General features: G+C 37.2%; 1 protein-coding gene across 1 annotated transcript; it reads left to right on the forward strand.

Moving 5' to 3' along the window:
- Window positions 1–1,712: 1,712 nt before the first annotated feature.
- LOC122006204 (serine/threonine-protein kinase PBL27-like) lies at window positions 1,713–26,783 on the forward strand. Its single transcript, XM_042561618.1, has 5 exons — window positions 1,713–2,078; window positions 2,693–2,889; window positions 3,014–3,203; window positions 25,184–25,575; window positions 25,781–26,783. Exons 1-5 carry the CDS (start codon window positions 1,958–1,960, stop codon window positions 26,342–26,344), a joined length of 1,464 nt encoding a protein of 487 aa, XP_042417552.1. The 5' UTR covers window positions 1,713–1,957; the 3' UTR covers window positions 26,345–26,783.
- The last annotated feature ends 104 nt before the right edge of the window (window positions 26,784–26,887 follow it).

Here is a 26,887-nt window from a genome sequence, read left to right on the forward strand (position 1 = left end):
ATTTTAATTTCAGACTTATCTGTTAAGATGATTTGAATTGATAACAACTGTGGCTGATGAAGTTAAGCTGCTAGGATGTTTGAGATGATCTCGTAATCATTTACAAGACTACCAAGTGGACTTACTGAGTCCAAGTGGGATCTCACTAGATGCAGCCGAGTGCTCTTGAGCATCGCGAGGTCTAAGTGGCCCAAATGCTTCCCAAGTTCGAGTGCGAAGTAGAGTGCCACCTGAGTGGGTTATCGAATCAGGATGCTGAGTACCAGAGCTACTGAATGCTCGTGTTGTCGAGTCGTAGGAAGGTAGCGAGTGACCCACTCAGGTCAATTTGTCAAGTGCTCTCAAGAGGTGTGTAGAATGCTCCTGAGTTAGATCTCATAGTATCGAGTCAGGTGTCAAGTTGCCGGACTACCTAGTCCGAGTGTGTTGATACGAGTCGAGTCCAATTGGATTGTCAAACATCGATGAATGTCTTGGATGTAGAGAAGTGCTCTTGAGTGCTGCGAGGTCTGAGCAACTTTAGTGCTTCCTGAATTCGAGTGGAAAGCCAAGTGCCGTCTAAGTGAGTTGCCAAATTGGAATGTTGAGTGCTCGAGCTGCCAAGTACTGAGTCGGGACATTGAGTGCCTGAGCTACCGAGTGCTCATGCTGTCAAGCCATAGGAAGGTAGCAAGTGTCTTACCTGAGTCATTTACCGAGTGCTCCTAAGAGGTGTGCCAAATGCTCCTAGGTCGGATCTCTTAGTGCCAAGTCCGAGTGGCTAGGAGTCGAGTCTGAATGAATTATTAGCTGTCAAGGCGGGAAATCGGGAAATTGAGAAATTGAGATATGCTCTTAGGAAAGAGATGATATAGTTTTTCACTACTCTTCTATTTTTATTTAAGGTAATGATACTCGTGTGTGACAAGAAAAAAGTACGTTTGCATTATGATGCTAATGCTAATTATGATAACATGATCCTTTGTTATCTCCTATATTTGACCACTCTTTCTTCTCAAGCCTGACTTAAGTATTGAAGGGGTTTTCACTGAGTAACTTCTCACAAATCCTTTAACACATGTTATTCCTTGCATAGTTGATCATATCAAAAGAAGAAATTCTCTTCATCGAACTATAGTCTTTTTTGCTTTCGTTGTGATGATGTGATTGTTATAGGAAATGAGAGTTCCGAATCATACTAAGGACGTCTTATCCTTGAATACTTCGAATTATTTATGACGTAAGATCGTCCACCAAATCGAGTTGTGCTTTATCGAATCGGTCAGGTCACATTCCGAATGAGTCGGATAAATAAAAAAAATGTAAGTTTTTTTTTTTTCAAAAATTTTAAGGCTACTTAGATATATTTTATGGCTTAAATTTCCTTCAAACATATACTCCATTCCCCATCTTAACCCACGTACCCATTAGCTATCTCTATCATCCGCGGCCTCGAATATTACCGCTTCAATATTCACGCGTCGTACGATTAGCTAAATCTACGGCCACAACTTCTGCTGTGGCTGTTGACTACAAAAGAGCTAGTAATAGTTTCTCTTCCCATTAACACCTCTTAACGGGTACCCAAAGCGATACCGCTATGCCACGGAAGGTGTTATTTGAATTGTTTCTTTTCTTTTTACGGGTATAGATTGGGTAGAAGCAATTCAACAAAGTAGTTTCCTTTTCTCCCCCAGTATATTATGTGGCGACCTGACAAGTTTACTGCCTCACAGGCTGCTGAGCTCTTCTCGCTGATTTAATTTCAGCTCGGGATTCTCTCCGTTTGGCTCTGCCCCCTTTTCCGCCTCCCTTCCCCTGATCTTTATCTCCACCTGTCGCAGGCCGCTGATCTGATCCACCGCCGATATTTCGAGCCGCTCGGTCGCAGTCGGGTGGAATCGGGGCGGAGCTGTCGGCGCATCCGCAAATTTTGGGGTTTCGGAGGGGTGACTTTATCCTGGTCCGCTGGTTTCTGATGGATTGTTTCCTGTGTTTTGGATCACGGAAGGAGGGCCTGAAGAAGAAGAGCCTCGGGAAAGGTGGAGGAGATAGTAAGGAGTCTTCTGCCGCCCCTCCGTCCCATCACGGCATTTTGAGTGAGAAAACTGGGATTTTCTTTTTTGGAGAAAAAGATGGTTGCTTGTCGGACTTATGGATCTGATGCGTTTTCTTGGTTTTTTTAAAATTTTTATTTTTGGGATTGATCGTCCGTTTAGTTTGGATCGTTCTTTGGTTGGATCTGTGGACTCTCTTGATGATTTGTGTTGGGCTGTCGTTTGAACATTCATCTGGAAAAATGTTGAATGCGTTGGACATTCGTTGGTTTATGCTAGGCATTACACATGATTTGGAGAAAAAGCTAATATCTCTCATGGCCATTTTTTTTCCTTGACATGCTCATGGATCACTCCTTCTGAAGTAAAAGGATATCTAGTCTACAAAGAAATGACTAGATTTCACTACGAATTGGTTAATCTTTAGAAACAACACTCTGGAGTTTAACTTTAAAATTTATGGTGCTTGTATATTTGTAGAATGCACCCAATAATTAATTTCGAATCAATGATACTTTATTCTATCGAGCTTAATGAGATATTTTCTCCTTGCCTTTTGGAAAATAAGTTATGTTATTCGAGATTAAATTGTTGATTTTGCTTGGGTTTGACGATTAAATTATTTACTATTTATTTCATTTTGCTTATTGTAATAGATAAATCAAAGTCGAGGACAGATTCAAACTCTAGAAAGGAAACAACAATACCAAAGGAAGGCAATGCTGGGAATATTGCAGCACAGACATTCACTTTTCGTGAACTTGCTGCCGCAACTAAGAACTTTAGACAAGATTGCCTTTTGGGTGAGGGGGGTTTTGGTCGTGTATATAAAGGAAGGTTAGAAAATGGACAGGTTAGTATTATTTTGATGTAAAGTTTGATATATTTTGCATGCGTAAGTTATTCTTGAAGCATTAAAGGAACAAGCCATGCATGAATCTGTATATTGAACATAAAGCTGACTTAGAACTTTTCAGGTTGTTGCTGTAAAGCAACTTGACAGAAATGGTCTACAAGGGAACAGAGAGTTCCTGGTTGAAGTCCTTATGCTTAGTCTTTTGCATCATCCCAATCTTGTCAATCTAATTGGTTATTGTGCTGATGGAGATCAACGGTTACTTGTCTATGAGTTCATGCCACTTGGATCACTAGAAGATCATTTGCATGGTATTGTGATTTACCTATTTGATTCTTCACTTTCCTGCTTTACTGTGCTTGTAGTTCTAGATCTAGTTTGAGGTGATACTCAGATTTTAAATGATTAGTACAATTAATACTAATACCACCATCATCTTACTAATAAGGATCTTAGTAATGTTTTTTTTAAATGAATGCTTAAAATTGTGAAATGGGTTTGTTGATGATAAGTTTTTTGAGTTCAAATTGCGACATTGAATTCCAAATGTTGCTTGAAGTTAGATTAGGACTTGGCAAAAGGATTTTCTGACTTATTTGGTTACAATCTATAATGGCACGTTCATCACTTAAAGTAAACAGGTTGATTATTCTTCAAATTCCACTTATTGCTTCTTTACCATCTCCTTGATCTGCCTACTCTCTCCATACCACATATTTCTAATGACTATGCAGGCCCATGGTAACATATATTTATATCAACTATTTTGGTCCATGTTACTGATCTTTGTAGTTGGAGAGCTTGCATTTGTTCAGAAGATTCAAAAACTCAATCTTGGATCTCGAGCAAAATGCCGAACTACAGAGTGCATAGTTATTTTTTATTGCAGTTAAGATTGTGAGGACTAGGACGGTGCTTGGGAACAATGATGAGTTCATAGGTTTGGGTTGTACGTAAAATGTAGGATTGTTATATTTTTAATTTAACAAAAGATAAATATTTGTGGCTTTTATAATTATCATATATGTTGACTTTTATCATTCTAATATCAAGTAGCTCAATGTAATTATTCATATAGTAAATATATGAACAATGCAATAACATTGGTAAGCTGTATTTCTTGTTTATAGAGCTGTTAGACGGATTGACTTGTGGTGTGGTGGGGCGGACTGACACATGGTGGGTTGACCATTTGGCTGAGCGGGCCGACCTATTATCTTGGAGGGTTGGGAAATCCCCAACTCAACTCAAGGCGGATTGTGAGTTAGGCGGGGCCAACCCACGGACCCACTAAAAAATAAAATAAAATAAAAAAGTTTGCGGCGGGCTTGGATTGGCCACGGGTTGCTTATCCAAGAGATTTTTCATGAAGCAAAATGAATTTAACATCTATTACTCAGAAAAATCTGTCAAAGCAAGTTAAGAAAGCTTACCATTTATAAACCAATCTAGTAGCCCCAATTGCATCATTGCACTGCAAAAGAGCATTAAGTGTGCTCTTAGCTTTGATGAACATGAGAGAAGTGCCAAGGGACCTCAAGGATAGTTCAAGGTGCATGAGCTATCAGCATTTTCTCAACTCATGGGCCAACCCAAGCCCAACGCAGGCCGATCCACACAGATTGCGGGCCTAGGCGGGTCGGCCCACCTGAACCTGCCTTTAAATGGGTTAATAACCCAATCCGCTCAAATTGTTTGGTGGGATGGGCCTATCTGGCGGGCACAACTCAAATTGACGACCCGACTTGTTTATAGTAAATAATAAATTATGAAGGAGGGCCAATGGTAAAGTGTTGCTGTGTGACCTAGAGGTCACGAGTTATAGTCTCAAACAGTCTCATTTGCAGGGTAAGGATATGTACAATAGACCTCTCCCTGAGACTATATTCGTGGGAGCTTCGTGCACCAGATTGCCGTTTAGTAAATAATAAGTTATAAGATGGATGACAATGCTAGAAGTTAAAAAGAGTTCTCATTTGATGAAAAGTCTTCTTAAATCATCATCACCACCACCACCATCAATAATCATTACTTAATACAGTTTTGTTCTTGGTGTCGACATGTGTTGCTCGTGTATCTCACTAGAATTGGCAATGTGGTGGGAAGAAGTAGATAAGGTAGTTGTTTTCTAGGCTAACAAGTTTTTGAGGCTCAAGTAATTACTAAGCGACATGTACCAATGAAAGTTTTAATAGATTTATCATTTGTTAAATGGATGTCTTGCATTCCTATTTCATTATGATTGTATTGACTTTGTTTGGTATTTCGTGGTAGCATGAACAAATTTTAAGATGTGAGTCTAAGTTCTAATTAATATCATGTAGAACATTCTTTAGAGGGGGTCAAATAATTTGATGGCTGTTTGGAAGTCCAATCTTGTGATTCAATTAAATGTTTTTTTATTATCCAGAGAAAAGGCACCGGGGATAGTAACATTGGGTGCCTTTTTTGGCACAATTCAAGAGGCATTATATTGGCAAAAATGTATATGGATATGATATACCATTTCTCTCATTTCACAAGGAGCAAACTATGAAAACTCAACTTTTGGGAATATAAATGCAAAATTGAGAAGTTGTCAAAGATGAACTTAACAACATTATGAGAAAAACCATTGGCACAAGCAAGGATCAAATATTGGCATAATCTCCTAGGAGCATCTCTCATTTGTAGCAAAAGAAATCCAAGTTTTCCTAAATAAAGATAATTCCCAAATAAAAGCTACCCTTCTCCATTTTTACGAAGTCTAAAACTATTAAGAATTAAATTCCTAAGCTTCTTCCTACTTTACATCATTCTCCTTTTCCACGGAAAACCACTCCAAAGGGCACTTTTATTAGGTCATCATTTCTAAGCGAAGGGAACAATTGCGCCATCCACTTTGTTCAATGTAGTTTTTTCATTATTGGTTGCCCCTTACTATAAGTGAGGTATTGGTGTATTTTGTTTCTCCTTTTGATACTTAAGAAATTAAACCTCGACTTATTCTCTTCTTTTTTGGTCACCTTAATGCTTTCCAACGAATAAGAAAACATTACATGTATGCATCTCCACAATATGTTGAATGAAAATATTGTGGAAGAGGAATTGCACTTAGATGGAAGAGGGAACAAGAGAACTTGAACTTGTATTGAAATCTTGGCTTGGCTATAAAATGAGAGTTCACCCCTATTTATACTAGTTACACCTCCTAACCAATGGTTAAGATTATGTCAACACATCTTCAATCTAATGGCTATTAAAGCCTATTTAGAACTCTCTAAACTATTCCATTATAATCTACTACTATAGATAATTCTCTAGAACATTCTAAAATATGCTACTCTATTCTAGATCATAGTTATTCTAGATCAAGAGCTTACTTGTTTAATCCAATTCATTTTAGCCTAATAGTCCAAAATCAAGTTTAATTTTCAATATCTCCTCTTAAACTTGATTTTGTTACTCCAAGCAACTTCGCATTTTTATAAAGTCTTCAAATTTGAGCGACTTGGTAAAGATATCGGCAATTTGATCTTGAGACTTTATGTATTCCACGTGCACCTCCTTTTTTATGATGCACTCTTTGGTATAGTGATTGCGTGCATCAATGTACTTGTTTCTATTATGGAAGATTGAATTCTTTGCTAGTTATATTACATACTTGTTATCAACTCAAATCTTAGTTGCCTCTTCTTGTGATAAACTTAGCTCCTTCAATACATTTATGAGCCAAATAGCATGGCAAACACAAGAAGTTGCAGCCATGTACATACAAGTAGAAAGTGAGACAATAGGTTGTTTCTTTGACATCCAAGTAAAAGTTGTGTCTCGCATAAAAACACAAATCATTTAGTACTCATTTTATCATCTAAAGTGTCAAGAGTTTATCATGTGTCATAAAGTGTCAAGAGTTTCACAAAGATACCTTGTAGTTTCAGGGTTATTTCAACTGAAGAAGGTTTTTTTTAAAGTATCCGGGTAGTTTTGATGTGGTTAACCAAGTTCAGTTAGCTCCTGTTGTGTTTGATCCTTGTGTCTAAGTGTGCAGGAGCTTAGGAACACAAGAAGTCGAGCAGAAGACGCAGTTAGCTACAAGGATGAGACAGTAAGGGAGCCGACGGGCTCGGTGCATCCGAAGGACAAAGTGCTGCGGAAGAGTACAGTAGTAGACGAGAAGGACACACATGACGGTCTGAGGGACGAGAAGCCGGGGAGGAAGGCTGCTCGAGGAGAAGACCGGAGTTGGGTTCGGGTGAGCTTAATTCCGGATGGCCGGAGCATCATCCAAGCGAACGAAGCGAAAAATGGTTAACAAGGGAAGTTAACCATTTTCGGATGAACAGTGCTGAAGGTGCCCCCAAAGGATTTAAAGGCGCCTTCTGTGAACAGTACTGCAGGTGTCTTCAAAGGCTTGGAAGGCGCCTTCGATGAACAGTACGAAGGCGCCTTCCAGCCCTTGAAGGCGCCTTTCGATAGCCGTTAGCGAAGATAAAGTTTTATCTTCGCACGGATAAAACTTAACCGATTGAAGGCACCTTGAACCCTCTTGAAGGCGCCTTCGACCCTCAGATTAGATTTTCCAGGAGCTATAAAATGATCCCTGGAGTTAGGAAATAAATAACAACTGAACTATAAGTCGTGTATTCACTTCCTAGTCATTTTGTGAGCTGTAAACGTCTATAAGAGGCTACTCCGCCTTCAACAAAGGAGTTTTTCTAGTGGAGCTTTCTTGAACGCCTTGGATTAACAACCACCTAGGTTGTAACCAAGTAAATAGATTGTCCTCTTACTTTTTGTTTAGTTTTATTATTCTATTTATTATTATTGTGCTGCTAATCAAATCAAAAGAACGAGAAGAGGTTTATTTTAGTTTGCCAGCAATTCACCCCCTCTTGGCGGCTTTGCTGCACCAACATTTTTCTCATCGACTTGTGGATGAATCAGCTAGATAAGCTTGTAGGAGAACTCAAGTGGGCATACACATGGATTTGGTTGTAATTTGCCACAAATTTGGAGGCCATTGTTGCCGATATTGACTCCGACATTTGTATTGTGAATTTGCAAGTTATGGATTGCAAATGGGCTTCAGTGTCAGGACTCACAAGATTGTTTGCATAAATCATAACACTAATTTACATTTTATAAATCATATATCAATTTAATTTATTACTGTTATAAATAAATAATATATTTATATATTAGTAAATATCAAATTATTTAATTAATGCTATATTTTATAGGTAAATAATTATTATTTTTATATCAGTAAATAATAATTTAATTTATTATTGTTATGATTTATAACTTAATAGTTCTACTTATGAATAAATTAAACAAATAATTATATTAACAAGTAAATATCTATAAATTATTTACATGCAATTATTCACTTATATCTCATAATAAATATTTCCTTGTAATTGTCATTAAAATTAAACTTCGCCCCAGGCGAATACTCTGTCATTATTGGTCCCAAGCTCGGATAAAGGAGGGTTGCTTTAGATTGCAAGCTAACGTTAAAACTTAAGCAAATATTATGTATGAATTCATCAAATTATTGTGATAATGAAAGAATGCGTTGCGGGGTGTGATTGCAACGTTTTGGTAAGGCCTGCTCCGCTATATTTGCATGAGAACTTAGATATATTGTTAAATATGCAATAATTCTCACACCATATGTTAGTTAAGAAGAAATATTATAAGAATACCAATTGAATTAGACGTGGAATATGGAATAGAGGAACACTTATTAGCAAAGCAATGAAAGTAATAAATAATAGAAAAAGAATTAATATTTTATATTTTCAAGGGACAAAATGAGTAGGAGAGAAGACAAAGATAATAGAGAACTCAAATTTTAAGTTATAATATGGAGGAAAGAATAAAATGAGAAATGAAGTAGGAATTGTTGTAGATGTATAGTTTGTTAAAGAACGAAGTAGTAGTAGTAGTAGTTAGGAAGGGAGATAGGATTATAACTCATAAAACTCATAAAATAGTAATAACAAAAGTATCTATTAATATAATTAGTATATATGCACTTCATGTAGGATTAGATTAAGACATTAAATATATATTTTGAGAAGATCTAGATGTGGTAGTATAAACAATATAATTTTAATAAGAGATCTAATTGAGCATGTAAAAGTAAGAAAAGAAGAATATGATAGCGTGCAATAGAGGCTATGATTTTAGAATAAGAAATGAAAAAGAAAAAATCATATTTGATTTCACGATAGCATATACATTTAATAAATAATATGATTTAAAAAAGAGAGAATAACACCTGATTACTTTCAAAAGTGGAAACCATAAGTCGTAAATTAATTTTTATTTTTATGGCTAGGAAGAAGGATAGAAAAATTTGTAAAGATCGTAAAGTATCTCTGGAGAAAACTTAATTATCTAACATAGATTAGTGGTGTTAGTTGCGCACAATATAATATTAGTAGAAGTGTGCACGACTCTTAGGATCAAGTGACCAAAAGTGTACTCGGTGAGTATATTTAAGGAGAGGATACAAGCACAAGTATAAGAAGTATACGGTGACTCGAATACAACATAGGATAAGATGACGTCAAATTTAAAAACAATGGTCAGCGTACTTGGTGAGTCAAGAGGACATACACTACCAAATAAAGAATCTTAGTTGTGGAATGAGACAATAATTAAAGAAATTGAAGGTAAAAAGAATAGCCTATAAGTCATCGTACACTTGGAAGAACAAACAAAATTTAAAAAAAGTATGTAGTAGACAAGAAGGCGGCTAAGAAAACAGTGAGTTAAACTAAGAATAAAGCTTTCGAACACTTGAATCGATAGCTTGATACAAAAAAAAAAGGGGAAATGAACATCTATAAAATAGCTAAAGCGAGAGGAAATGAGGAATCTTATCCAAATTAGATGCATTAAAGATCAATCTAATAGGGTACTAGTGAAAGATGATGAAATAAAGAAGTGATGAAAGAGATATTTTCATTAACTTTTAATGAAGGGTTAGGTGTCCAATTTAACTTAGGAAATTTAAGTAGGTCAGAGAGAGCATAGACATTTAAATTTTTATCGGAGAACTCAAATTTCAAAAGTAAAACAGGCATTAAATGAGATGAAAAATGTAAAAGCAAGTGTATCAGATGATATTCTTATAGAAATATGGAAGTGCCTAGGGAAGCAGGGTATTGAATGACTTATAAAGTTATTCAATTTGATATTAAAAATGAAGAAAATGACTCATCAGTAGAGTAAATACTTTAGTCTTGTATAATAATAAAGGAGACATACAAAATTGTGTGAATTATAGGGGTTTAAGTTAATGAGTCATACCATGAAATAATAGAAAAATATTAAGAAAACTAAGGTGATTGAAAATTAATTTGGATTTATATATGAAAGGTCGACGATAGAAGTTATACATCTTAAATAATTAATTGAAAAGTGTCGAGAAAAGAAGGAAGATTTACACATGACATTCATTGACATAGAAAAATAGTCCTAAGAGAAATTATGTGGAGAATTATAGAAAATAAAGGTGTTAGTGTAACGTACATTGAGACAATTAAGGATATGCATGATAATATAATGACAAGAGTGAAGACTCTAGGTGAATTAACTAAAGCGTTTCCTATAAAAATAGGGTTACATCAAGGATAAACTCTAAGCCATATTGTTTTACACTAGTTATGAATGAACTCACTAGACGCATCCAAGATAAATTACCATGATACATGTTGTTTGTAGAAATAATATTTTGGCCGATGAGACTCGTTAAGGAGTCAAATGTTAAGTTTAAATCTTGGTGGGAGATGCTGAAGTTAAAGGTTTTATACTTAGTAAAAATAATATTTAAAATTTAAGTTTAGTAGTAATAGATGTTATAAGACAATTGTTAAGATAGGAGATGATAAGTTGCTTGTAATTAAAACTTTCAAGTATCTATGATCATTTTTGTAAAAAGACGGAGGGGTTGATAGAGATGCTTTCATAAGATACAAGCAAAATGTTGAAATGATGTTCTTTGTGATCATATACCGGTAAACCTTAAAGGGAAATTCTATAAAATGAAGCTTATATTTACTACATTATATGAAGTTGAATGTTGGGTATAAAGCGAACACACTAGCAGAACATGAGAGTCATAGAGATAGAGATGAGAATGTTAAGGTGGATGTGCGGACATATGAGGATGGATACGATAAGAAATAAGAACATTAGAGAAAATGTTGAGGTTGTATTCATTGAGAGAAACTACGAGAGATACATTTAAGATAATATTTGCATGTATTAGTTAGGCAATGTGGGACTGTGACAAATACACATTAATTGAGAAAGACGGAGATTAAAGAAGACGTAGTTAGCAATAATAAAATATGATAAAATTTATTTAAATATAGTTGAAGAAAAGGTGAAACTGTCACTTAGCAACCCCTTTAAGGCGGCCCCATACTTTCTAGAAGGGGTAAATCATGGGAGGCATTTGCCCTAGTGCACTGACCCTTTGCATGGGGAGGTTAGACATCCAATTAGATATTTTTTTCCACCTGTTGAGAATTGACGCCAAGACCTATTGGAGCAACCACTCATGTAGGTATCAATTATGCTAACCAATGTCATATAGCCGACCTAAATATAATTGATGATATAGTAGGGGGTCGAGCTTAATGATGCAAGTGATCCATATAGCTGATCCTACTTAGTGGGATAAATGTTTCGTTGTTGTTGTAATTGTCATTAAATTATAATTATAAATCTACTATTAGTAAATTAAAGAAATAATCAATTATAATTGTAAGTAAATAATTATAAAAAAAAGTAAATTATAACTACGAAGGATACTTAATTGCAATGAAATAAAAGATACAACTTATGCTAAGTAAAATTAATCATATTATTATTTTTAATTTAATTAAATAAGTATTAAATTTTTACTGGCACGATATGATAGAATTCCGAAATTGTATTGTTCAGGTAGAGAACTAAACTCTAATATTTTTTGAATTTTAAACCTTGTCTGGACCAATATATCTCATAGCATGCAAATGGACGAAGTTCCTCTTGAGCATGAAAGCCCAAGTCACATCATTGGACTTATGTTTTGTTTACTTTGGGGTGTGAATTGAGGAAGGAAAGGAATCCAAGGTGGGAAAAAATTCTTATGGAAAAGGAAGAGAATAGAAAACTAAAAGAAGGGAAAAGAAAAGAATCCCATAGGGAAAAGGAAGAGAAAAAAAAGAAAAGGAAAGAGGGCACTCGCGTAGGGTCCCCGTAGAATCGTTTACGGCCACACAGGTCACTTCGTTTGATTTGGGCAAATAAAAAAAATTGCGATGGAGGAAGGAAAGGTTCGTTCCGTCTGATTTGGGCAAATAAAAAAATTTAGAAAATGATTTGGAAATGAATTCTTAAATCTATTTGCCATTATTTTATAATAGGTAAGCAACAGAAAGGGTGAGTGATCCATTCTTTCTCACGAAATAAATGCTGAAAAATTTTCCTCGTGGAAAACATTCTCTAGTTCTTATTTTCGTCCTTCCAAGTAAATAGAGGTTAAAGCTTTCACCGTTTTCATTTTATTGTTTCCGTATAAGTTGTTACTAGTTAGTTTTACTCTAGATGTTCTCAATCACGTTTTTATTCACTTAAGAGACTACTTGAAGTTCTTATTTCTTTTATTGGTTACTTTGTTATCAAATAGTTAGCTCAAGTATACGCTTGAGTGTAAAATCCCTAAGAGGATGATAAGACTATGAAGCTCGCCAATTTTATTCTCTTATGTAGCCCAAAATAGCATTATTTATATTCTTACCCCCATCATATATATATATATAGATATTTTCCCCTTTTAAACTCCAACATATTTAGTTCAGCTTAGGTTTACAACAATTATTATGTTTTAAAAAATTAATTCGACTATTCCCTACAGATAATGTTATTGTAACTTCATGTATATGTTATTCCTGAATTTGAAGAGTGTATGAAGAATAATAACCATTAGAATCATTAGAATGCATGCTACTCCTAAAATCTACATCTCAAGTATCTTTTGTGGTAGTTATTACATTTCCTCTAAGTATTGACATTTAAAGGCAAGTAAAGCTAAATAAAATATAAAAAATAAGTACAAGTAAATAAAGCAATTATACTGAGATGATGGTGAGATGTTCCTATGTTGAAGTAGCCATGACAGGAACATCAACGGGTGAAGGGGTTAATCTCTGTGGAGCATATCCAAATCTTCGATTTTATCCCAATTTATAACTTCTCTCTCTTTATTTTTTCCTCACTGTCTTTTTTTTTTCTTTTCACAGTAAGGGACTAACTTGTGAAATTACAAAGTAGGTAGGCTAAATTGCAAAATTTTGGTTCTAATTAAATTGGTTCCTAAGTTGAGATTTGGTTCATCTTCTCACTGATAGGAGATGTGAACCGGGCTCAGTTCATTGAGAAGCCGCAAGTTTGCTGCTGAAGTCGTCAGATGTTGATAGGGTGTGAATGCTAGATGAGTCTCCAAACACAGCTTGGTGCATGCATAAGAAGTTCGGAGGAGGACAAAGTGGTGTCAATTCGTGGGTGAACTATGATTGTCGTGGGTGGTTGGAGATATTGATGATGTGGCTTGATCGAAGGGTGAGTAATGGTGTAGAGATGCTTCCTGAGGAGGTTGTTTGGTATCACCTTAAGGGGCGAGCTTTGAAGTGGCATTGAGTTTTGAGGCAGAGGTGCATTTTATGTGCTCACTGTATCTGGATGCGATTGTGGCAGCATGACAAGGGAACCAAGTGGTAGGCGATGTTGATAGATGACTTTGGTGCTTTGGAGAGTATGGTGATAACATTGGTTTGGAGTGAGGAGTGGAGGGACAATGTTGCCCGTAACACCAGTGGCACGGGAAAAAAGAGGCCCTTGGATAATGACATCACGGATCTGAAAGAGGACGATGAGATGGTGACCAATGGAAGATAAAGGAAAAGGAAATCATAGGATAACGATTAGATCGGGGTAGAGGAGTTTTATAATATTAAAAACCAAGTGATGACATTGGCATGAAGGTATAGGACTAGTTGACTTGTGAGGTGGAATTAGGGAATGAGGATAACTAGTTCCTAAATTGAACAACTAGCTTTCAACTCTGATATTCATTATTGCAACACCAATATTGAACTGATGAACCACAAAAATTAGGACAAAAATTGATGAAGCTAAGTGGTAACTATCTGACAAGAGAAAATAAAACCTCACAAAGACATTATTAAAGCGGAAATTTCATTAATCAAAGCTTGAATATTATATAAAAATGACACCACTTTTACAAATTCAATATCAACTAAACTAGTAAAGACTTACCATTAATTGAAAAACACAATAATCTTATCAAATAAAAATAAAAAGAACTCCTGCCATTGTAAAAGATACCCATTAAACTCATCGCAAAAGTCCCCAAGACAAGGTCGACCGGTCCTTAAGATCGGCCGAGCCAAAGGAACTTGGTGTGTCGTGCTGATAACAGAATACTTGGCATATAGATGGTTGACCCTTGGGATGTTCGAGTTTGGTAAGTCTGTTTGGTAATATACCGGTTTGCCATAAGACCGTGGAATATATTTGCCCAAGTTTCAGTAGTCTAACTTTCCACTTAGAACATAACTTAACACACTTCTCGGAAAAAAATATATGGCAGGACAAGTATATGGGCTTTCGCTGTTCGTTCCCTCGTCCTTCTACATATGGGCGATCGGGCATAAAATCGACTAAGGTTAGCTCCATATTTTGGTCTTCACAAAGTATACAAGGCAAATCTCAGAAGATATCTGACTGGCTGATAGTTCTGGTCGGGCCTTTCAAGGGTCAACATCCTGCTCTTCAGGAACGAGTAGCTCTGTATCCCTATAAATGGCCGGTCGGTCATGGAATCGCCTGGACCTGGGAGACTTGGTCCTCCCTTACTATATTATCAGATCTCTGACCTCATATAATATAAAGATCAGGGTAGTCCTAAAAGGCTGATCAACCTACAGAACTCAGGGTTCCATTTTTCACCCTCTGCTAATATATGCCCGGTTTAGCTAAACATCCGGCGGAAATATATTCAGGAGGCAACATTGTAAGAGAATCACAACAGTTTGTCATAGAATAACAATCATGTGTTAGAAAATATTCCTCCATTATAACATGAGCATTCAATAGAACCTTCCTCAAATGTTACTCTACACTTTCCGTTATCTGACACTTTATTACAACATATTCCTCCAACCGCCTCATTAATGACGTTAGTTATAGAAAGGGTGCACATGGGTAATGGAATATTCCTCGGATGGTGATTATATGCCTTCCATGCTGCACATATTCTTTTACTCGATAATTTCTGACACCTAACATTTCCTGTCATTTCATGATTACAGAGGTTACAAAAGTGATATATAAAGGGGGTCCTCTACGATGACAAGGTATGCAAAAAAAAATACTCTTTATTACGTTCACATACGCTCTACTATTCATCTACTGTTCTACTTCCCACTCGGGCAATACATTGACTTAAATGTCGGAGAGCCTTCGCTAGGGACCCCTTCCCTGGTTATTGGCGCTGACGTTCCGTTGGCTCGTTTAAGTTTGTGCAGGGAGCTTAGCGCATCGACCTATAGTTTTTGATTCAATCCGGAGGTCTTTGCCCCAGTCAACGTTGCAACCATTTGCTCAGTGCACCATCTCCCGCTTTCAGATAGGAACACATTAATTGACATCCAAATGAAGAGACATTGTATCTCTTAGGAAGGGATGCAATCTAAAACATCCAATTCAAGTTGGATGATTGAGAGATCTAATTAAACCAAAAGGTTCTTAATGCCTTTCACTTAGTATAAATAAGACTCCTCTCTTATCATTTCACTCACTCAATTCATTCCAATTCAAAGCAAGCATTGCATTCTATACTTGCATTTGGAGAGTTTGAGAAGCTTCTTCGGTTCGGAGGTCTTGTGATTTGTAGTGTTGCTATCGCAAGATAAAGTCGTTATATCTTGGCAGACGATTGTCGTATTCTGTGAGCACCGTGTGCGGGATAAATTCGTCTTAAAGAAATAGAGTTTAACTCTAGCCTCGACTTCGCCAAAGCAGTGCCATATCATCATTCTACCCGCACTTAGATTGCACCACCACCAGACACCAACAATTTTAAGATGAATCTCTTTGTGCAATCTTGATGGATTCATCATTGACGGCTCCTGTTCCAACGGTGCATGGCGAAAAATCGGAGAAGTTTATAGGCACAGATTTCAAGAGGTGGCAACGAAAAATGTTTTACCTAACCACGTCGAACCTTGTGAGGTTCTTACGTGAAGATGCCCCCTCTATATCTCAAGGCGAGACTAATAAAGGAAAGAGGGCGACATATGATGCCTGGGACATAGTGACTTCTTATGTCAAAACTATATCCTCAATGACTTGGATAACACATTATACAACGTGTATATTCCAATGACCACTGCAAAGAAGTTATGAGAATCTCTTGAAAGGAACTACAAAACAGAAGATGTCGGATTGAAGAAATTCATCGTCGGTAAATTCTTAGACTTCAAGATGATTGATTTCAAGACTGTGACAACTCATGTTCAAGAGTGGCAGTTGATCCTACATAATTTGCATGCCGAGGGCATGACAATGAATGAGTCCTTACAAGTTGTCACTGTCACGCCCCGTGAACAAGGCGCGTGACACCGGCGTTGCTCGCGAATATAAATACTCGAAAACAACAAGGCTCATAAAGTACATACCAAACCAGTAATAATATAACGAAAATATTGTCTTTACAATCCAAAAGCGAAAGCGTACAAATAAGGATAACATGAACTAAAAGGATGAATCACTTGGACACGACTTCATTACCAGCCCCAAAACATCTCCTGCTTCTCCTTCTCAACTTGTTCCTCGTCTTTATCTGGGATGGGAGTAAGGGGGGTGAGTGCTTGGGAAAACACTTAGTAAGTGGGATCGATCGAACATAGCATGACAGAATACAAAATATAGCAAAACATTCGGAATGCATGACGAAAACATATTTCATGAAACATGATAAAAACACAACTTAAACGAAAACATATACTTCTAGCAAAACATGGTATTAATCATCTTGTTTTTCATGGTATTACTGATCAGTTCCCTATATGTAATTCCTCTAAGGGGTGAGGCCATATATCAGTTATTATTACCCACTGCATCAGGGCCATAATTTGTCATATCTTATCATGTTTTCGGAAATTTCCTTTTACTGATCAGTCCCCTATATGTAATTCCTCTAAGGGGTGAGGCCATATATCGGTTATTATTACCCACTGCATCAGGGCCATATATCGGTTATTATTATCCACCGCATCAGGCCATAACTTGTCATATCTTATCATATTTTTGGAAATTTCCGTTACCATATCTAACTTGAGTCATAACAGTGCATCTTGGAACAAAAAGAAATGAACTTGTAATATAAAATAATGAAATATAAACATATTTCGTAGCTATACTCGAAACGAAAAGCCCACTTACAAAATTAGCAACTTCTTTGGCTTTGGACAGAAACTTTACGAGACTTGAACTTGATACGATCCGTTAGGTGCTAGCCTCTTGGATCGACAAAGTCTTGGAAGCACTACCGATCTCTTCCGGTAGAAGAAAATGAAGAAGAATCTGACGAGGGAGACTCGGAGAGAAGGAATTCGCCTTTGTGTCTTTCCGAGTATGGCTACTTATAGCCTCCAAGGAATACGAAGGGTTAAGGTCTCAATTAATTCATCATTTATGATCTTCATTAATTAAGAAGATGAAGAGTTATAGGTTCCAAAAATTCTTCATTTATGACCTTCATTATGATGACTCTTCAACTTCTCCATTAATTAATATTATGATGACTTTTCGAATTCTCCATTAATCATCATGATTATGGCTATTCGAATTCTCTCTTCTTTGTATCAAATAAATCCATATTTGATCTTGATCTCGACTAGCTTCCAATGCCATTGTTTATTTCTACGTGCTATGCGTGCGACCCTCTAGGTTTTATACACGAAGGCAGTGTAAATCCATACACAGACTAAAGTAACCGTCTAGCAACAGTTTTTTTTTTAGTCACCCAACGTGATAAAACTATAAACCATCATGAAATCATAGATAGATAAGAGCTCCACATGTGACTCATTAAATTATCATAATGAAGGGCATAGAAGAAACATATGAGTAACTAGACCCAACATTCGAAATCCCTAAGATCCAAACTGACACATGACACAAAGTAATCATAAACTTGGGTTCAATTTTTATGGTATTAAGATTTCTAGGAGTCTGACCTGACTTAACCTTCAAAGGTATGCCCACTAGTGTCCATTACCATGTCTAAAATCGGGTCTTCACAGTCACGATAATCGAGAAACTTCTACCTTCGTGGAGGGAATTCCAAAATTATCTAAAGTACAAGCGAAAGGAGATGAGACTTGAGGATCTGATTGTAAGACTGCGGATTAAAGAAGACATTCGCAAGCAATCAGAATCAATAAAACTTCATATATTTGCAAAGACAAATCCGATGGAACCAAACACTGGCAAGAAAAGAAAATATTCCGACAAAGGGCAGAGCCATGGGAGGATCAAGAAGTTCCAAGGAACATGCCATAACTGCGGCAAACCGAATCACAAGGCCAAAGACGGTCGACGTCCAAAGAAAGCCACTCAAGTGCATATGACTGAAGATAAGTCAGTGCCAATAGATATGTCAGAATTAGACCTGCCATTGTATTTGAAGCCAACTTGGTGGATAATCCAAGGCAGTGGTGGGTCGGTACTGGTGCTACACGACACATTTGCTCTGGCAAGACCTAGTTTTCAATTTATACCCCTATTAATGGGAGAAAACTAATCATGGACAATTTTGCAACTTTCAACATTGTTAGTCTTGGCAAGGTGGTACTAAAAATGACATCATGCAAAGAAGTGATACTAATTGATGTGCTTCATATTTCCGACATTTGGAAGAATTTATTGTTAGCGTCGGTCTTGTCAAAGGTGGATTCAGGCTAGTGTTTGAGTAAAATAAATATGCATTGACAAAAAACGGTCAATTCCTATATAGAGGGTTCATGGAGAACGATTTATTCAAAATGAATGTAATGGCTATACACTGTGAATTCTGTCACGCCCCAGAGGAGTCTCTGTCCGAAGAAATTTCGGCAGCATCTCCCCTGTACGACGGACAATCTGAAACTTTTCTACAAGCACCATATACCTCAGCCACATGCGGCTGGAATAATAACAATAAAAGAAAACAAACACCACGCAGTTAATATCAAATTCAGCCTCTGGCTGTACCAAAACCAAAAAACACAAAAACTGCTAGCCGGCTAGGCTTACACAACCAATAACAAATACAAAACACCACATAACAACATCAACACTCCAAAACAAAACCGGAGTATAGAGCTAAACAAACCGATACATAAACAAACAAAACATACGTGAAACCGATATGTCTTTGTGACGTGGGAACCAGCAGACGGGATGCTCCAAGCGACACCATAAATAACCTGGTACCAGAAAATAATGGAGGCGGGGTGAGTTCAACAACTCAGTGAATACCATGGACATGAGTAGTAAGATATATCTAATAGAACAAACATGGAATATGACTTCCTAATCATATATAGGAATATCTGAACTGAATGGTAACCGAGGAAGTCAGTACTCACCAGGAACTCTATCCGGATAAAAGGGTCGTCAAACCGAAGGTGTCATAATCCCGTATGCAGGTCAAAGGTATGCATCCAACCAAAACGCAGCAACCAAACGCAGCAAACACAATCATAATAATATAAATACATCAATGCGTATGATGCTAATGATGCGTCCTGTCACCCCAGCCGTCTCACACGCAAATAGCGAGACCGAGTAGGTAGGGCTATGATAACCACGCACTGTCGTCACTACTCCCGATGAGTGGGGAGTGGACGGATCTTGTGAGTACTCTCCTGCGACCCCAAATCATAAATGGGGGCTCAATGCTCTCAACTCCCCACGATGACGGGAGGTATCTCTACGGCCACCACCGAGTCACCGACCAACGGAGCAACAGAGTCCACCGTCTCACGGCTACTACTGCTACACTAAATGCCGAGCCAAACAGAGCGAAGCACGGCTACCACCGAGTCCTCGACCAACGGAGCAACAAGGAACCGCCACACACTGTCGATATACCACTAAACCATGAGTGGGGTGTGTGCAGTAACTAGCAATGGGCTCAACCATAGTGGAGCCGATAATCGACATGCAATCATGATGCATGTCACTATGCATAACAAAAACTGATCAACATAACCATATCCATGTATACAAAATGGGCACTGTAAAAGCGATGGTCACATACCAAAATCTAGAGTACACAGGTCAGATAGAATATCAAAAACCTATGTCCTGAACATAATAAGTATGGAATATCCTGATCAGCATAGAAAAATCCATATATACATAATATGGGTACCACAGTATCAGTAGGTCAATCCACGGATCTAGGGCATACAGATCCTCTATGGTATAGCAACCTAGATCCTAAACATATCTCCTTCCATAACATATGTACCAACAATATGCACATATCAAGAATCAAGGTCTAGGTACACGAATCATATATGATATACAAATAGAGGTACACAAGCCAGTCACGACATAAAACCTAAGTATCAGATAATCTCGATACACATGACAGAAACCAAAAGTCCAGAACCTAGTCCTAACCTCAGTAAAACATGGTATGTCACTCTAGAAACTAAGATACTCATGGCAATAAGATACTCATGGCAACAAATCACGAGATATAAGCACGGATACATCATAGGCGACAAATCTAACATGTTATGGATATCAAATAGTGACATACCAAAGGTAAGCATGTTCATTGCTTGTAGTTATAAAGTACTATGCATATCCAAATGACGATATCATAAAAGATAAGTCAAGAGGTACCCGCCTCCAATGTAGATCGTGTGCCCTCTAACCAGAGCTCTTGACTCAAATCGGAACCCTGAAATAAATATACAATCAATCACTTAGGTTTATCATAGACCAGATAATGCAAGCCAAAATCTCAATAAACCCAACCTAACAATCTCATCCTTTTCTTCCAAAAATCCACCCAACACTTGATAATCATTTTCTGTTAATATAATTCACCTTAACAATTCCTCAAGTAAATGATTACCAATGAATCTAAATCTGTAACTAAACTCCAATCATACAGCAAAAGATTTGCTGAAACCCTAATCCTCAGTACAAAAACTCACCTCAACAGATGAATTGTGGTTGATCCACAATTGAAGAGCTGCAACTATATGCTGGACAAGAACACCTCAGCTCGAAAACCACCTTGCTGGATTCTCCCCTTCTCTTCAATCGTCAGTGCTGATCACAGATCCAGCGAAGAAGAACCAACCTCACCTACTGCCTCCTAGATCACAGCTAGGGCATGGTATGTCCTCGTCGGCGACGAATAGAGAGGCAGATCGGACAATTGTCGGTGAAGACAATAGTTGTCCCTTCACCCAACGGCTGGTACCGAGAAGAGCACTGTTCCGTGCGGCCTCGGGTGGTGGCAGCGCTCGGTGCTAAGGCAAAAGAGAAGGTGGCTGCCGGCACTAAGACAGAGGGTGGAGGTCGGCGAAGCAGACTCGGCGGTGGCACGAACAAGACCACCCTGTGCAGAGGTGCGACATCGAGGGGGAGTGTCGGCGCATTCCTGATCTTCCCAAATCTAGGGCTCGACCTCGGCGGCGACTCGGGCACAGGCCGGCGATGTGCGAATGCAGGGAAAAAAGAGAGTTGATCGGCTCTTGCTTGGCTCTCGTCGGCCGGCGAGAATGGCGTCGACAGACGGAGACAAGGGATCGACGTCGGGGTCTTAGGGCTCGGGCAGAAGGTGGCAGATGCTCCGCGTGTGGTTTGCGCCGCGCAGAGAAGAGGAGACGGCGTCAAGACTTAGGGCACGCGTGAGGTGAAAAACGAAGGAAAAGAGAAAACAGGAAAAGGAATTAATAAGAAAACAAAACTTTTCCTCACTTAAATGGGGTAGCCTAAACAGGCTTTCCCGGGGCCCAAATTTATCCCCATAAACTCGTCTATACGGTCTCCGAAAAATTCTAGAAAAATTTCTAAAAATTTCGGAAAATCCCCTTATTATTATTTGCCCTTTTATGGTATTTTACAAATTCATTGACAATAAAATTATAAATTTTACTTATTTGGTCGAGTGTTCCAATTTATGATATGTTAGACTTGGACATGTAAATTAATACACTTTGTGACGACTTGTGAAGTTACATTTATTGCCAACATTTAATGTTGATCCAACACATAAATGTGAAATATGTGTTGAAGCTAAAATGACAAAGTTGTCTTTCCATTCAGTAGAAAGAAGCATGATCCCTCTAGAATTAATTCATAGTGACATATGTGACTTAAAATTTGTGCAAATTTGAGGAGGCAAAAAGTACTGTTACTCTCATTGATGATTGCACTAGATAATGTTAAGTGTATCTATTGAAAGACAAAGATGAAGCCTTAGAAACATTTAAAAATTATAAGAATGAAGTTGAGAATCAAATTGGTCAACGAATTAAAAGAATTCAAAGTGATTAGGGAGGAGAATATGATGGTTCATTTGATGAATCTTGTGCACTCTGTCATTATTCAACAAACGACAGCTCCTTACTCTCCTCAATCAAATGGAATTGTTGAGCATAAGAATCGAACTTTTAAAGAAATGATGAATGCTATGTTGATAAGTTCTGGCTTACCTCATAATTTGTGGGGGGAAGCTATTTTATTGGCAAACCATATTTCTCAATAAAATCCCTCACAAAAGAAAAGATAAAATTCCTTATGAGTTATGGAAGGGTCATAAACCTTCTTATAAATATATGAAAGTATGAGAGTGTTTGGTTAAGTGGAAGTGCCTAAGCCAAAGCAAACCAAAATAGGACAAAAAATAATCGATTGTATTTTTATTGGATATACGTGCATATCGATTTTTGGTGAACAAATCAACAATTCCTGATGTTCATGTTGGAACAACAATTGAAACAAGGAATGTTGTATTTTTTTAAGATATCTTTTCTTGCAAAGATAGGAAAGAAGAAAGTTTAAATAAAAGAACTTATGAAATTGTGAGAAAGGATAATCTTGGAAAAAATGAAGAACCAAGGTGCAGTAAGAGGGCCAAAATGGTAAATTCATTTGGTTTTGATTTCATGATTTATATGTTGGAAAATAAACCAAGGACAATAAGTGAAGCCTTATCAAGTTTCGAGGTTTTCTTTTGGAAAGAAGTCATTAATAGTGAAATAAATTTCATCATACAAAACCATATTTAGAAATTGGTGGATATTCCATCCGGAATCAAGCCTTTAGGATGTAAATGGATTCTAAAGAAGAAATATAAGACTGATGGAACTATTGAAAAGTACAAGGCAAGACTAGTGGCAAAGGGATTTAAACAAAAGGAAAACCTTGACTTCTTTGATACCTATTCACTAGTAATACTCATTGCTATTGTTGCAATACATAACCTTGAGATACATCAAATGGATGTGAAAACATTCTTTCTAAAAGGTGAATTAGAAGAAATATATATGGAGCAACCTGAAGGATTTGTGGCTCCAAGATAAGAAAATAAGGTATGTAGACTTGTGAAGTCACTATATGGGCTAAAACAAGTACTAAAATAGTGGCACGAGAACAAAACTATGTTGTCAAATGAATTTAAAATCAACGAGTGTGATAAATGCATATATATCACAGGCGCACTCGACTCGTTTGTCATTATCTGTCTATATGTAGATGATATGTTCACCATGGATAGTAATCATGATATAATTATGATTATTAAGAAGATGTTGACCAAAACCTTTGATATGAAAGAAATGGGTATAGCAGACGTTATACTCGGGATTAAGATCAATAAGACATTAGATGAAATTATCCTTTCACAATCTCATTATATTGAGACAGTACTAAGAAAATTTAATGTATATGATCTTTTTCTTGTAAAAACACCGATGGACTTAAGTTTGCACTTAGCTAAGAACTATGGTGAACTTGTATCCTAATTGGAATATTCGAGAATAATTGACAGTTTGATGTATATCACTAACTGCACATGTCCGGATATTGTCTATGCGGTCAACAAATTAAGTGATTTACAAATAAAATGATGACCAAAACATTAATAAGGGTTCTATTCACTGCTGTGCACTGTTCAATTTTTATGAAGTGTATGTTCATGTAATTGGATTTTTCCTGCATGCTTCTTTGACTTTACCACAGTTTGTGTAATTTACAATTTTGATCGGTTTTGCTGTCAAATTTTTGTACAATAACTATCGATTTAGGCTAATGTATATTTCTTCTATGTATTTAGACTTTAGGCTGCTAGGAATTAGCTGATGTTATCTTCATATGTTTTCTTTCTAGGTTATTAGGTCCATATTGCAGTTTACATTATTGCCTTTTTTCTTCAATTTCTTTTTATTTTTTTTAAAATTAACCATGCCACTCTTGTTACCGGTATTTTGTTCTCTGTTTCATGTAATTCAATGACCTCACTGATAAATCTTCAGATGTGCATGCATTCTCAATGTCTATGGGTTGCTGTTAGTTTGACTTCACTGACTGAAGATTTGAGTTGCTCCCTAGAATAGCTTTGTTTCCTTGACTCTTGTTTGCTGTCTCTTTATCTTTCTGGAAACTTACTACAATGGGTTAAGCATTGTATTATGCTGTATTATTTCAGGTTAAACCTTCTTTGTGTATCTTTCTATTCTTGTTTTTGTAAACCTTTCATTAGCGAGGAGAATTTCAGTAAGAAAAACGAAAAAAGAAAATGAAAAACTGCTTTGATTTAAGCAAATCATAGTAATGAATTAAAATATCCTTCAATTAGTTCATAGTAAGGTTTACTAAATCGCTCTGTTGGATTCAATCTTCCTAGAAAATTCATTTAAACATGGCATGCTCTAATTAAATTAAGATTTATGATCAATTGTGAAGTGTCTGAATATACACTATCAATTTATTTGTTTATATTTTTCTTTATACTTGTAGGCCCGAACTGCTGATAGTTCCTCAGAAAGGGTTTTCCAATTATATATGTGTTTTAAATTCTCTCTGTTTCTGGAGAACATGATAATGAAATTATTACGTTACTTTTAACTGATGTCATGATAGCTAATGATTGAGATCTTGATAAATCAGCTTTATGATATTAAATTTTCCCTTCCATTCTGCTGTGCAGATCTCCCAACTGATAAGAAACCACTTGATTGGAATATCCGAATGAAGATAGCAGCTGGTGCAGCTAAAGGTTTGGAATACCTACATGACAAGGCAAACCCTCCTGTCATTTATCGAGATTTCAAGTCATCAAACATACTTTTGGGTGAAGGATATCATCCAAAGTTGTCTGATTTTGGGCTTGCTAAACTTGGTCCTGTTGGTGATAAGACTCATGTATCGACAAGAGTGATGGGAACATATGGATATTGTGCCCCTGAGTATGCTATGACGGGACAGTTAACAGTGAAATCTGATGTTTATAGTTTTGGTGTCGTCTTTCTTGAACTAATTACTGGTCGGAAAGCGATTGATAACAGTCGGCCTTCTGGAGAACAAAATCTTGTTGCATGGGTATGTCCTTTCACTTTCTCAAACTACACAACAAAACCATGCTTTGCTATCATGATTTGTTTATTAGTATGATATTGGTGTCGAGTCATGTTAAGGGCATGATGCTTGGAACCTGATTCTTAACTTTAGATATTATAGTTTTATAATATATTGAAAATATTTGATTCTTTATTAATATACATGTACTCTTTAACATCGCTTACAGGCTCGTCCATTATTTAAAGATCGTCGAAAGTTTCCCAAAATGGCTGACCCATTGCTACAAGGCCGGTATCCAATGAGAAGCCTATATCAGGCGCTGGCTGTTGCAGCCATGTGCTTGCAGGAGCAAGCAGCTACTCGCCCACTCATTGGGGATGTTGTGACTGCGCTTTCATATTTAGCTTCACAAATTTATGATCCTAATGCCTCTAATACTCAGCCTCAAACCCCAAGGTCTAGGGCTGGTTCTGACAACCTCAGTTCGCATGGAAATTCTCCAGATCTTCGGCAAAGAGAAGTCAAAGGAGCAAATAGGGGCAGAAAAGTTGGCAGAGATGGTTCTGGTGGTGGCTCGGGGCGGAAGTGGGGTTTGGAAGAGTTGGGGATCGGACAGGGGTCTCAGATGGATAGTCCTGTCCATGTAGGGAGAGCAAGAGACTCCCCCAAGAATTATGACCATGATCTTCTCAGAGAGCAAGCCGTTGCAGAGGCCAAAGTATGGGGTGAAAATTGGAGGGAGAGACAACGCAAGAATCCACCAGGTAGCTTCGATGGTACGCATGACTAGAGGCCATCTCAGATCGATTCATTTGAATGCCACTCTGTGCACCATACATCCGTGGAAAGATACGGTCAGAGTTAGCCAGTCAGGAGTTGAGGCATCACTGGTTTCACTATGGTGCTGAATTTTCTTGTGCATACAGTTGGATGCTCTCAGTGTTGCTGCATTCACGTTATATATTTCTTCTGGTAGCTTTCTAAAGATGGCACACTAAAAAGTACGAAAAGAAAGCATTATAAACTGTAGAGGTCTCCAGTTAGGATATATATAGGCATTTCCACGTGCAAGTTGCTGCACATTTCTGTGTAGGGATTTTGTAGCTTAAGGTACAACAAAATGCCATTTGATTTTGTCCATAAAATATGCATTTGGAGTTTGATTTGTACTAAAGTCCTTTATCAACTTATATTTGTCATGCATTTGAACCCAGTGCTGCATTTGTTCCTGTGACTTCTTTTAGCTATCTGGCTGATGTTATATAGGGTTGTATGTTTTTGTACATTTACCACAGGAGTATAGATTTGCTTTCAGAGTTGTGTTTGTAGAAAC

The sequence above is a fragment of the Zingiber officinale genome, chromosome 7B, assembly GCF_018446385.1.
Source record: "Zingiber officinale cultivar Zhangliang chromosome 7B, Zo_v1.1, whole genome shotgun sequence".
NCBI classification, from domain to species: Eukaryota; Viridiplantae; Streptophyta; class Magnoliopsida; order Zingiberales; family Zingiberaceae; genus Zingiber; species Zingiber officinale.

Excerpts from the sequence above, each read along its gene's own strand:
- LOC122006204 (XM_042561618.1), top strand. The coding sequence starts at position 1,958 with ATGGATTGTTTCCTGTGTTTTGGATCACGGAAGGAGGGCCTGAAGAAG. Across the intron at positions 2,890-3,013 it reads GAAGGTTAGAAAATGGACAG|GTTGTTGCTGTAAAGCAACT; the intron begins GTTAGTATTATT and ends AGAACTTTTCAG. Across the intron at positions 25,576-25,780 it reads AACAAAATCTTGTTGCATGG|GCTCGTCCATTATTTAAAGA; the intron begins GTATGTCCTTTC and ends CATCGCTTACAG.